The sequence below is a fragment of the Myzus persicae genome, unplaced genomic scaffold, assembly GCF_001856785.1.
Source record: "Myzus persicae strain clone G006 unplaced genomic scaffold, MPER_G0061.0, whole genome shotgun sequence".
Taxonomy (NCBI): Eukaryota; Metazoa; Arthropoda; class Insecta; order Hemiptera; family Aphididae; genus Myzus; species Myzus persicae.
In genome coordinates, this window is record NW_019103878.1 from 199,137 (window position 1) to 213,630 (window position 14,494).

Sequence of the window (14,494 nt, forward strand, 5' to 3'; positions counted from 1 at the left end):
AAATTTTGACCTCCTAAATGTAACAACTAGATTTACTTTCCGACCAGAAAACTTACTGCTGAAGAAAATCTAGCACATTTATTTTCTCCTGATGACAGACACAAAAAAAAAATAACAAAACACACATAATTGTAAAATCAATAGATTCATTGCTTCGCTCAGAATCTAAAATATGAAATAAATTTACGTAAGTATGATTTTTTCATAAGTATTTAAAGTTAAAATTTTAACAGAATTAGTCAAAATTACGAAACTTTTGAAGCCACAAATATAAATAATGTCAAGTTTTTATTGTTAAAGTTTTAAAATTGAACACATGATTCCTCATCATAAGTAATTTATACTGGAACCAAAAAATCTAAGAAAAATATATACTCTTGATTTGTTATATAGACATATGAAGTTCAAATTTGTATGAAATTCAACATTGAAACAAAGAATAAAATTTAGTTCATTAGTTGTATTTAAAAATATTTTTCGTGGGGATTTAAAACTTTTATGTACTTATATTATTATATTTTATATTATACACAATTACATTTTCAAAACATTTTTATTATTTTAATGCTATTAGTTCGTATCGTATTATTATACATATAGAAAAATAAATAACTATGTAGCAATAATTAATAGTAATATATTTAATATTTATAACGACAATATTCAGAATGATGTCACTTCTCAGAATCGTTTTTCGTGTGCATTAATGAATATAAACGATATAGTGATCTATACTAAATGACGAGATACCTACACTCGAATCCTAAGCACAGCAGTGATGATGTAGAGCGGCTACCTACTTTCCCCCTTTTTGATTATTTGATTATAATTTGTCACTATATTATACATATATATATAATTTGTTTATATATTTAACACTAGACCCCTTTCATTCCTAAAAGGGGGAAGGCTGCATTTTATAAGTGTCTTGAATTTTCAAAGTTCTAAATACGGCCTTATTTGTACCCATTATATTCTGTCACTTGCAAAGATTTTACAAATAAAATTTAAAAACCCATCTAAATATTTTATACTAGTAATTAAACTTAACTAATGAATAAAAATCGACTTATCTTTCCAAACAAATGTAAACGAAATTGTTGTAATATTTTAGGAAACGTCTGCTATCAACATATATATAGGTACCTATTGGCTATTACATATCATATCCTCGAAACCATAAATCTTTACAGTATATTCATTATTTTATACTCTATATAAGTTAAGTAACTGAAATATTTTAAAATATTGAATAATGCATCTGCTTATTAAATTTTAAGTGCTACAGTATTTAATATTATTTTTTTTTTGACATTTAATTCAAAACAAAGTTATTTATAGTGAATTAGCTAACTTGCAGATGTAATATACCCCAATAATGAAAAATAGACTACCTAATATAGGATTAGATAACATTTTACTATATAAACATAAACTGTTATGAATAGATATTAGAATCACATAAAATATTATTGATTATTATTAATTTCCATGTTGCTGATTCAGATATTATATATTTATTTGTACTATACATAATAACCATTTATGATAAATGGTACCTACACTACTAAAATATGGTTTGTATACATAGGTGCAAACAGTGATTGAAATTTTTCGTGGTTTGGATCCCGGTAACTTTTTCATTCCCCTTCCTAAACCATAAAAAAATATCCCATAAATGATCTCTCATATAACTTAGAATAAGTACAAGTAAATACCTACCGGGTCCTTTATTAAAACAACCAAGGCTGTTTCTAGATTTTTTTCTTTGAGGAGAAAGGGGTCCAATAGTCCATACGGTGTTATAATTTTAGTCCATATAATATAAATATGTATTATATATAGTATTTATATAGTGTATAAAATATAACATATATATGTGTAACCATGTAGGTATATTATTTTATATTAATATTATCATATAAAAGTACAATATAGATGACGATCGTCACGATCAAAAACCATTGGAGGAGGATAGATGTACGGCGTTGAGTTAATGATTAATTATTTATAAAAACAATTTATTGATAAGATTATAATATAGAAACAAGTATAAAAACTGGGAAAGACGCTCTGCAAAGCTACGAATAACAATTCTGAACGGAGACGATGTAAGACAATGTTAGCCTCTATTCTAAGAATATTTATTATTTCATAATTTATTTATATTTGTATAAATAATGTTTTTTTCTATTGGTAATAAGGTAGGTAACCTACAGAGGCGGATGCAGCTGGGGTAGTGCAGGAGTAGGAAGGTCAGCAGACTTGCACAGTTCTTTTTCTCAATATTATGGCTCCTATTCTGTTTTTATTTACATAAGACTGTTTTTATAAAAACAAATATGTACAACAAAAATCATTTATAAACTGAATAGCCTAACTCAAATTTGTTTAATATACTCGTAGTATAAAATCGTACTCTAATACTATATGTAGTACTTTTTTTTTTATTCATAGCTTTAGATGACAACTTATACAGCTCAACAATTATACAAAAGTAGAGTACAAATTAAATTAAATCAAAACACAAATATATAGTACTTATTTTAATATTTGGTAGCTTATAATAATATAATATGTGTTTTAAATTTCATTGCACGGCTGGCAATAAAAGACAAAATAAATGAATATATCAACGGGAAGATTTGATTTTTTCAATATTTCTTGAATTACCTGTATTCTTTATAAGTTAATATACATCATTAGTTTCAAGGACTTGGGCATTGGATATAATAAATATAACATATTATATCTAATATAGACATTAGACACACTATTCCGTCTTTCACAATTTGAAAACACACAAATAATTGTCTTACTTAGCAAATTTGAGTCCAGCAAATCCAATTTTTTGTTGTCAGCTACATAAGCCAGATTAAGCATAACCTTTACCAGACAATTAAAAGTATATTATGTGTTACATTAATTTTTTACATTATGCACATTTTTCATAATAATATTTTACATACTCAAAACTTGCTTAAAAATTGTATTACCAACCATTAGAATCTAAGGTGTAAATATAGAAGATGTTCTTATCTTGACCTTTGACAATAGAATAATTTACTTTATTACTCTAATATTAAAGATAACAAAATAAAATTGGGTTTTTAAAGCAAATTTTCTATGTCCTACGTTTGTAAAATGTGTACAACACACACATGTACACATACGTATGATAGCAAATGTGACGTTCTCAAGATGTTCGTACATACATTTCCATAAATAATATACTTAAGTACCCAACTAATTATTATTGGAATAAATATTATCCCATTAAATAGCTAAGATCCTGTGAGTGGAAATTGTTATTTTAAAGTACGTTTTTGTACTGTAAATAACCAATTTTGTCAAATTCTGAAAAAAAACTGAGCATATTAAGTATTTTTGATATTCTGAAATTGCTAACGGATCAATTTATAAGAACCTTTGTATTACATTATTTTCAAGCTTATTTATAACAAGAAATAAAAAATGTTGGCCAAGAACAATTTTATCATTAATCATATAGAAATAAATCGTCAAATGTCTAATAAATACAGCCTCAATTAATTTAAATATTTTGATATTTTTAATTTTTAATTTCAGTAAGGATAACTTATAGCGAACTTTACATTACATTATTATCAACTTTATTTTAACAAGAAATAAAAATTGAATTATTAGAAAAATAGTTGAAATAATATGTAATGAATAACTCGAAAAGAGCAAAAATGTTTTGAAAATTATTCGATGTCTAAAAATGATACTATAAATATTTGCTGAACATAAACAATTTCCACTTTTTATTTTTGAATTACATGTCCAAAACTGGAGCTGTTTAAGTATTACCATTTTCGGTAATCTTTCATTCGTTTTTATCATTCTGTTTATTTTGAAAAACACTGGGAATTTTTTTTACATAGATCTAGATGGATGTCAATCCTTCTTCCATCCCTTTCGAATCTTTAAGATCAATACTGACAAAGTGACGAAACAAATTAGAACCACCCAACCACTATTGCAAAACCAATGCATTTACCGCGTTGCTTAAAATAGGAAATGAAGAAAACAGTTTTAAATGCCACAAAATGTAGGGTGATATTAATATTATTTATCAATTTATCATACAGTAGTGTTTAATAATCATGTCGTTAACTCAGTAATCAAAAATATTTAAGTTAATTGGCTCAGTGTTCATGTTTCATGTATATTATGTTAATTTATCGTTACCTAATAATTAGGTACTTTACAAAAAATAGATCCATTTAAATATATTATTTAACTTGTTGTGTTTGATGTGGTACACTGTAAACCATTACATCTTAATGTTTAGACCAGTTATTGATAAAGTTTTATAATCAAATGTTTTTAGATACACCTAATAGGTAATATTACAATATGTATACTTCTAGTACTTCATTTTATTGCGCTTATAATAAATAAACATAACGCGTCATTTAAAATTAAAATGGTTCATATCTTAAACACAATGGGGATTACATAAAAACCTAATATAATCTTCATTTTCATATTATATTTTAACGTTCAATTTAAATGATCATATTTGTTTAGCCTCTTGTTGTTGTAAACACTCGTTTTCATATTACATTTGTCATTATTGATATTACCTCAAGATAATAACCTTACAGTAAAAATATAATTCAATATCGGTCAATTTTTGTATGAGTACCTACATTATAAGCTGTTATTAGCTTTAGCTGTTGCCAAATAAATATTTATTGTTACCTATTACCTAACTAATTTGTTATATTGATCATAATTTTGTACTTGGTACTAATTCTAAATATTTTCATTTTCTGGAGAGTTGTGTTGTGATATCGTTTTCCTTTAGATTTGGTTGAGCAGGTCCGTACTTCATAGGAAATTGACTATGTTGTTGATATATTCTGTGTGGGCGCCTAAAGCTTCGTCTATGTTAGATGAGATGTTATGTCTTTTGGCTTCTTCTGCGTACTTCAAGCATTCGATTAATAAGTGTTCAACTGTTAAGATGACCCCGTAGAATGGACACATTGAGGAGGTTCTTCTTTAGTCATAAGGAACTTATGGGTTAGTCTTGTATGACCTATCCGGAGGCGATTGATAGCTATTCGTTCTCTTCTGTTGAGATTGAGGTTAGGCCATTGAAAAATTCTACTTTTTATTTCAACGAGGAACAAATATAGTTTTTTTTCCCTCAAATACTTTCAGGGATAGTAAACATAGATTGACATCTTTTGTTTCAAAATAAAATTGATACAAGTTATACTTTATTTGAATCATTTATCAAATTCTTATAGGTATAGTATAATAACTATTATAGTAAAATAGTTGCTCACAAAATTATAAAAACCACAAATTTATTTTTAAAGAAACACCACCAAATTTTAACAATGTTATTTCTTTGATAATAAAATAAAACAAGTATAAGAAACTCCCTTTTTTTGTAATTACAGTAGAACCTCGATTATCCGAACCTCCGTTATACGAACCCTCTATTATCCGAACTTTAATTAGCGCATCCGAACGTCCTGTTATCCGAACATGAAAACTCGTATCCGGCCGGTCGGCCGGCCGGTTTATCGAATTTATCATAACCATCGTTATTTACGAAATGCTTGGAAGAAGTTGTGGGTTGCTTCTATGGAGTTAGAAGCCGAAGAAGAAACTGATCGAAATAATCTTAATGATTTTGTTGATTTATTTAATGAAATTCCAGGATTTAATGACTGTAATTATGATGACGCTGTTGATTGGTTAGCAACTGATGTAAATGATCTAGGATATCAAATATTAGATAGCGATGAAATGATTTCTTTGTTGCAAAATGAAGAAAGTGCCGACTGCAGTACTGATGAAAGTATGAGTACGCCAAAAGGACCAACACTGCTGAAGCATTTGCTGCATTTGAAACTGGTCTTGAGTGATTTGAAAAACAGGCCGAATTTTATCCAACAGCTCGTCGTCAAATTAAAATTGATAATTTTGTCAAAAAATATGATACATAAATAAAATAAATGTTATGTATTTCTTATAATGTATGATAATGTTTCTGATAATGTAATGTATATATGTAATTCTAATAAAATATTAATAACAATAATAAATATTTAATTATAAAAGTAATAAATAATTAATACATATGTAATTCTAAATTTTTTTTTAAATTTCCAATATCCGAACTTTTGCGTATCCGAACTAGGTGCGGTCCCAATTAGTTCGGATAATCGAGGTTCTACCGTATGCTTATAAACTTATAACAGTATGTAGGCCATAAAGTGGGTACCTAATTATTATTGTTACTTAATTATTGGCTACTTATGTATTTAAAGTGTATAGGTACGAGTATGTGTATTACAGATGACCCCTCACTAGTGCAATAGTACCTACTCAGTACATTGCATAAGTATTTGTTATAGAATGGAACTGAGATATTAATTCGGATAATCCGTAGATTTACTTCAAGTGGAATAATATCGAAAAAAGGAAACAATCGAAATTAAAATTTTAATTTTATTACATTAAATCAAAAAGAATAACTTCTTAAGCTTCAGATTCTAATTGAAAAAATTATGAAAAAAATTCGAGTAGTTATATACAAATAATAACGATGAAATATGATAAACCTGACAAATTCTCGTATGGATTTAATTTTAAATTGAAATAGATGAAACTATTAACATAAAAAGAACTTCAATAATATTAACAAAGTTGTTGACCTATTTGGATGAAAAGACTTGATTTTATACTACCAATGAACTTAAGTATATTAAATACTGTAGTATATTATAGTTTATGAATTATAAGAATGTCTATTCGTATATGCGTAAACTATTAATGGCATTGTTGTACAGGTATTTCAAGTATGAAGAATCTATTTCTTTTTTTTTGATAATATTAATTTGCTTAAAATGTGAAGGAATGAAATTGAAACTATCAAAAATTCCACACACAAAATTCATTGATGTTGAATGAATATATTATTAAATGTTTGAGTATATTAGCAATAACGTCTAAAATAAATTTAAACTTATAAGTAATTCCACTTAATAATGTTTTATGAATTTTTTATACAGTTATTTTTTAAATCAATTAAATTATTTTCAGGCACTGTAAAATGGACTTGAATACTGCTTTATCGGATTCAAAAATTGCTATACATTTGTTTTTCAACAATAAATTTGACGAGGCTCAACATATATTGGAACCATGGTATGTACCTATCTTTAATACTATAATGTATATTATATTCATAAAATGGATGTATTATATTGATTCGCAGTGTTAACAATATTAAAATGTTATTTTATATGGTTAGTTTCATTTACGACAGGAAAAATAATATTTCCTACGTTTATAAATACGTATATAGAACAGTTGTATACTTTTCTTTACACGGATATACACATATCAAAGCCGGATCTCATAACTAGAGTTAATTCTCTTCTTTTTCAATAATTGATAAAAAAAAGTCACATTTATTAATTATTACCGAAATAAATTTATTTAGAGTTTGGATTCCCCGTATTATATTTAATAAAATAATATTAAAATTAGTATATGGTAATACAATTAGTACATAGTTTTAAATATAATTATGTAGTTTAATATAATATTATAACTAAATAATATGAAAGTTAAAAATGTATTCAAATGTTTACAATAAAAATTTTTCATGAAAATGTACATCACTGGGCACCTAGACTGGCCCCATTTTATATATCTACATATTTGTAAAAATTCAATTTATGATATTTACTATTTTTATGTAAATCTATGTACATATATTTTTTTAGACCTCCAATATCCTTGAAGCCCGAACAATGTTACTTCACCTGTCTTGATGCACTCATGATATCTATTTGAAAGATGTTCAATGTGTATCAGGCATATTATATTTGTATATTATTAATTCAGGGTTCAGAATTCACTTTTTTGAAATTTGCTTATTTTTTTTTTGCTGGACATACAATCTAGCCAGAACTTTATGGAAATGTATAGCTAGTTACTACAATATTCAAATATTAAATTTAAAAGTGCTTATTTTTGATGTTCTTAAGGGTTTTTAAAAATTCAATTTTCAAGTTTTTTCACATTTTTTAATACCTACATCTTCTTCATTATACACCACGCAGAGAGTAACCACTGACAAAAACTAATTGGTTTTTGTAGTTGAATAGAAAAATATACTCAGCAGGGGAATAATATTTAATAGCAAAGTGGAAAAACATAAACGTTTTTGAGGGAAGATTATATTTTTTTATTTGATGGGGGGAGAGACTAACCATTTTTGAGATTGTTTATTTTAAATAATTTTCAGTACTTATTTTGATACCTGAGCTTAACCACTTTTCTGATATTCATTAATTCTGTATTTACTCTTTACAATCATTTAAACTAAATGTAGTGTAACTGGATGTGAGTATATTATCTTCCCATAATTTTTTTTTTTCTAAAAGCCTGAAATAAATTTAGGTTTTTAGCTCAATACATATTACATACATTAAACTCTAGTTAGGTATGTCAAAATTCAAGGAGAACCGAATAAATGTCGAGATATCGAGTGTTATGGCAATAGTAATTATTTAAATGAGATTTAAAACGAGTTCGTGATATCGAAGTTCGACAGAAGAAGAATCTACTGTACTATATTATAATTATCAGGCCTTATGATGGATTATGTGGCTGCATCGTTTTATAATACAAAAACTAGAGGAAAATAGAGTGGGTATGGGTACCTCGGGAACGTAAGATTTATTTCTAAAAATATTATATATTATGATAAATATTGAATAACACGTACAACAAAAATTTATATTATGAGCGTGCTGCACGAAAAATTTAATATTCGACAGTGTACTGTACTCGGAAAAATGTAATATCGTTAATCATTTTAAATGATTGTATTGTACTTATAGTCAATGGGATTATAAGTATAGGAAATGCGTTTTATACGAAATTGCTGTTTTTTTCTATTATGTTCAAAAGTGATTATTTCATATTTGTATGTAGGTACAAATTATTATATTACGCTGACCTTGACATTGTGCAATCGTCTTGAAATGCTGTCTCAATTCTTGAATAAATTCACATAATTTTTAAGTTGCTATAATATTATAGCTACATATGGGCATTAGTCGTAATACGTGTATTTAAGTTAAATCTATAAACATATATTATAACCCAATTATATAAGCTACTTATATATTACACATATTCATATTAAATTTAAACTCGTACGCACCCGCGCTTGATGTAAATATAATAGACTATGAGTATTTAACTGGAGCAATTACTCTTTTTTAAATACATTATTAACACGTTTTTCAATTACAATATTTATATACCAGTACGAAAAATCTGAACAGAGCGCTAACATCAACGTACAGCAGTACAGGACGAACCGTAAAATTGTGTTTTCCTGCTTTCAACATCCGTTTAAATGTATACACTCACTCGTCTAAGCTTTAAATATCTTTAGGTACCTATATCGCATATAACTACTTGTTCGAAATTAGTATTTTTATGTCGGATCTCAGTTTATTCTGAAAAGTATTCAGAGTTTCAAAATCAAAATATGTATGTCGACATTTAAAAAGTACAAACTTTTTATAATAAGGGTGGGCATCACTCTGATGTACACAAGTACATCCGATAATGTGTGGGGCGACATTTGCAGGATTCAATCTTTGTAAATGAAAAACAATTCTGAGTGAAAATGGTTTGTCATCAGTTTATATTACTTAGCGTATAACGTATGATTATTATTGCTATTAAAGTTATTCATTCTACTATTAGACATTAGCAGTACCGTAGATTGACATCGTTTTTTTTTTAAATTGCATTTTATTAAAATATAATTGTGCGTACACAATAAAATAATAAACTAAAAAAGTTTCGAGTACCCACAAATAATATTATTTTTTATTACATACACAAAATAACGGAAATCGTTATTCTTCGTGTAAATATCTAATTTCGTCCAAATTTGTACTTCAAATATTTATGAAAAAAACTATGTTTATGTATATTTTAAGTGTTATAGTTACAGTATGATCTACTTACTTCACCTTCTTTTATATTTTCAACCATTAGCTATAAAAATCAAACATTATATAAATGTTTAACTTCCTACAAAATAATTTGCAAATATTCTTAATTTTGATGAATTTTGACAATTTAAACTTCTAATACTTATGGAAAAAATTATGCATGGATACCCAATACCCATGTAACTGAAATCTTTTTAAATTGCTATCATAACTATAGATTAGGAATCTTGTATTACATTTTAAAGCTTTTTGACACATTGAAATATTTTTTTATCGACATTTACAGAAAAAAAACTAAAAAAATTTTTTTTCATTTTTCATACCTATAAAGAGCTCAAAAAGAATCAACATTTTTATGTAAAGAAAATTATCGTATACCATTTCATGAAAATTTGAAATAAATATCTTGGTTATTGGTTTTTGAGGCTGGTCTTGCTTAAAAATCAGGGTTTCTCGAGTTTACTTATCTCGATTTACTTTTGACCCCCCTCGCTCCACCCCCCTCCAAAAAAAAAGTACCAACTAAATTCACTTTCCTACCAATGCTGCAAAAAAAAAATGTAAGAATTTTTACTGCCCCAAAAGGTGATGACACAAATTTTTATTTTTAAAAACACATCATTGTAAAATCAAAACTGTTTTGGCTCCGCTCAGAATCTAAAACAATAAAAATATAGTGTTTTTGTTTAATTATTTAATTAGTGACGAGTGTAGACAAGTTTAAATAATGGATCACCTTGTAATTGTACGATGTAATGTATGGGCGTTACAAACGAGTATAAACGGCACCGTGTTAGCGGATAATGTATTTTAATAATATGTACACTTTTTTTTTAATTGCATTACAACAATCTTGTCGAATTACCTTGTGGACCGTTTTATGGCAAATTCTATACTCGAAATTGCATTAAACCGTTGTAATCTACTCTTAGACCTTGTAGACCTTGTTTGACTGAAAAATAGATATTATTCATCTTCTTCGCCCGCTTTTGTAATCACGTTTCGAATTCTAATGTCGTTTAGTATCTTTAGGTATATAGTATTCAGTGTATTTTTTTTCATTCTGTATACAATTATACAGGATGATTCACCAGTAAGCATGCTCACCCCCATGTTTTTCTTTGATATTATATTTATTCAAATTCTGTTTATGGAATTTTTCAGTATAGTCAAAGAACATATTTTCAAATTTTTGAATTTTTTCGTATTAGGTGCTTATAAGGAATGACCTGTGGCCATACAAACATCTGTTTTTCAAATGAGAATCCTCATTTTTACTATAAATTATTTTTAGTGGATAATTTTTTTTGAAAATTTGTAAAATCTGAACGAGGAGGTAATTTATCAATTATTTACATTTTTGCACTAAAGTTAATAAGTTAATAAAGTTTTGAGAGAGAAGCTTTTTTACGGTTTTCCTATACATAAATTAAGCATATATAAGTAGTTTTTATCGTGGATCGCATAACATTTGTTTTAAATAATTTCATTGAATTTCTTATTTTAATTTTGGCTGTGATAACAATAAAGTGTATATTTAAGTACTTAAAAAGTAATGAATAATGATTAATTGATAATTATCATAATATATTATATTACATATAATGTTGCTATACATAGCTGTTATTCGCAACGCAGTGCTGTGCTAACAAATTTGCAGACCGGGGAGGAAGTTTTACGGTACTGTTCTTTGTTGCCCCTTTACACAAAGACAAAAAATATAATCATACTTCAAGGTACAAATATATTTAATTATAGCCAACGTAGTTAAAAACTGAAACAATTTATGTTTATAAATTCTATATAAATTACTGTATTTAAGAAAAAAGTTAAATATATGAATTAATTTTTTATAATTAATACTTTAACATTCAATGGCTGCAGTTATCCAATTGGTATATTTAAATTCACATATTTTGTGCCTACATTTATAATAATGACGGGTTTGCTTGCAACATAATAAAAATATTAAATATAACAACTTTTAAGACTTAAATAATAGAGTAATTATTTTCAGTATTTACCGACTGCTACTCATTAAGGTATTCATATACACAACATATTTTGAAAATGTTTTTCAGTAGTGACTTTAAAACTGCATGTTCCTTTATGACTAGTTCCGATTGCACTTACGTTATGCTCGTTTTACGCGAAAGCTTTCAGAAAATTCTCGAGTATCTAGGCATACAGTTCACTAGACTAGCATTGTTGTGGTTTTATCACGAGACGTCGGAACTCGAGTTCCAAAATGAAAGACCAAGAAATTTTGTTAGGCTCCCTTAATCTGTGTTTGGTCCTTAATACTTCTCCATTTGGCAAGCAGTGTGAAAATGGTACTTTAATGGGTTTTCACTAATTTCCATACAAAGTCGATTTTAATACCTAATTTGTATGCGTTCGCTGTACTGGCATAGCGTTGACATTATAATGGGTACCATAATATTTGTAACATTTTTGAATAAATCAGTTGTGTAAACAGGCAAAAAAAAAATGATAATAATAATGTACGCATTTAAAACTCTGAACGTTACATGTAATATATTATTGATATTATAATAATATTACATTGTATCTTAAAAATTAAGCGTTCCTTATAAATACGATAAAGTTGTAGGTTCTGTCCACAGAATGAAAAAATGGTTGATAAATATTTAAAATATTCCGTTACATATATATTATTGCATTATGTAGCATGAATAAGAAGATTTGAATAATGATTTTAAAAATATATTCTGTTCACTTTGTTGTTTTGCAATGGACGCCAATGGTATTATTATTATTATGTATATACTACCTATAGTTTCAATGTTGTTCTATTTAAAATTTAAAAATATCACCATTATCGCGTTACCGGATATGTTAGTGTAGGGACTTATATGGTTCAATAGTGTAACACGATAAATGTTGATATGTTTATTATTATATGTTATACCGTAATACCTATGACGTTTATTAAGTATAGTATCTATTGTACATGTGATAAAAATTATACTTAATAATATTATAAATTTTACTACCAACTATATTGTTATATGTTTAAAAATTAAGATGTTTGTGGTTTGTCAATCGTTTAATCTAAAATTTTAATTACGATTTTATAGGGTTGGAACGAGTATGTATCACACCATTGGGAGATCAATTTTTTTGTTTCTAGAAGCTTTACTCACATTTGAACAGGTTAATGTTTTTTTTAATTTTAATACTATGCAAATCACACACTAAATATATATTTTTTCCAATTGTGTTTTGACTTAAAATGTGTTGTTTATTTGTCAAGGCCTTGTGTGCAAAAAATAAAAACAAAACCGCGGTTTGATTCTTTAGGTCTAGTTTGTGTCAAGGCCGCGTCCCCAGCAATAATTATTTAGTTGTATTTATTAATATTTGTACATCATGCTACTTGTACAATCTTTCTATTAATATTTTTTTTTATAATACACTTTTAATTATATACATCAAACACAATTGGCAGGTTGAGAATGCTTAGACCGGTAAAAAAAAGTAAGGCACAAAACAGATTGATGACGTCGATCACAATATCGCATAATATGACTTTGAACAGAATTGCTCATCATATATAGACTGATCCACCAACATGCTCACCTCTGTTTTTCATTTAATAATAAATTTAATCAAATTTTAATTTTTGGAATTTTTATGCATATATACAGTATGTACGTATACGTTAACCATATTTTGAAATTCTTAGACTATATTTTACACTAACAATTTTTTTTTTAAACGACAAACAACTATTTTTACTTTAAATTGTATTGGTGATTTTTTCAAACATTATTATGCATCTAAATTAACATTTCAACTAGTAGTTTTGGAGTTGTTATATGCTAGAAATACGGGTGTGAGACAACCTATTAAGCAGACTATTTGTGAAAATTGGTATCACCACAAGGCACTCCTCAAATGGTATAGAAATTTAAGAATTTGAAAATATGGCTCCCATACTTAAAAATTCCCAAAGTTAAAATTGAAATAAATTAGCTATTCGTGGAAAAAATACAGGTGATCATACTTGATGAATCACTCTGCAGTATAATAATAACACCAGTGATATATATATTATTCACCTGAAATAATAACAAAATCATGTTTTTTTATGAATACACATAATTCTTGATACAGGCGAGCATACAAAAAGCGTCCGCGGCGCTGAAATCCAGTATCCGTTTGTGCAATTCGTATCGCAGAAAAACCACGCTGACGCAGTCCATCGGGAACATAATGAAAAAGCCTAACTACGACTCGTACACTCCGGGTATGCTATTTATATCAATACGTTTTTGAATGCTGTAGCATGACTAGAAAATATTTCAGGGGTGAGGTAGTTGACCCCCTAACCACTCTGTGCTTAGATACATAATAATATATGATACTGTAATAAGTTGTTAAATGACTTTGAAATAGCGTACCAATAAGGAAACAAGTGAAGAAAAATATAAGAC

At 27.1% G+C, this 14,494-nt stretch overlaps 1 protein-coding gene across 2 annotated transcripts in view; it reads left to right on the forward strand.

The window, feature by feature from the left end:
* Positions 1-14,494, forward strand: part of LOC111035784 (tetratricopeptide repeat protein 39B-like) — a 54,692-nt gene that overhangs the window by 16,342 nt on the left and 23,856 nt on the right. For both annotated transcript variants that reach the window (XM_022317559.1, XM_022317558.1), the window contains exons 3-5: positions 7,090-7,194; positions 13,136-13,211; positions 14,175-14,307. In XM_022317559.1, coding sequence (XP_022173251.1) covers positions 7,100-7,194; positions 13,136-13,211; positions 14,175-14,307 — 304 coding nt within the window. In that variant the 5' untranslated portion in view covers positions 7,090-7,099. The remainder of the gene's footprint in view (positions 1-7,089; positions 7,195-13,135; positions 13,212-14,174; positions 14,308-14,494) is intronic.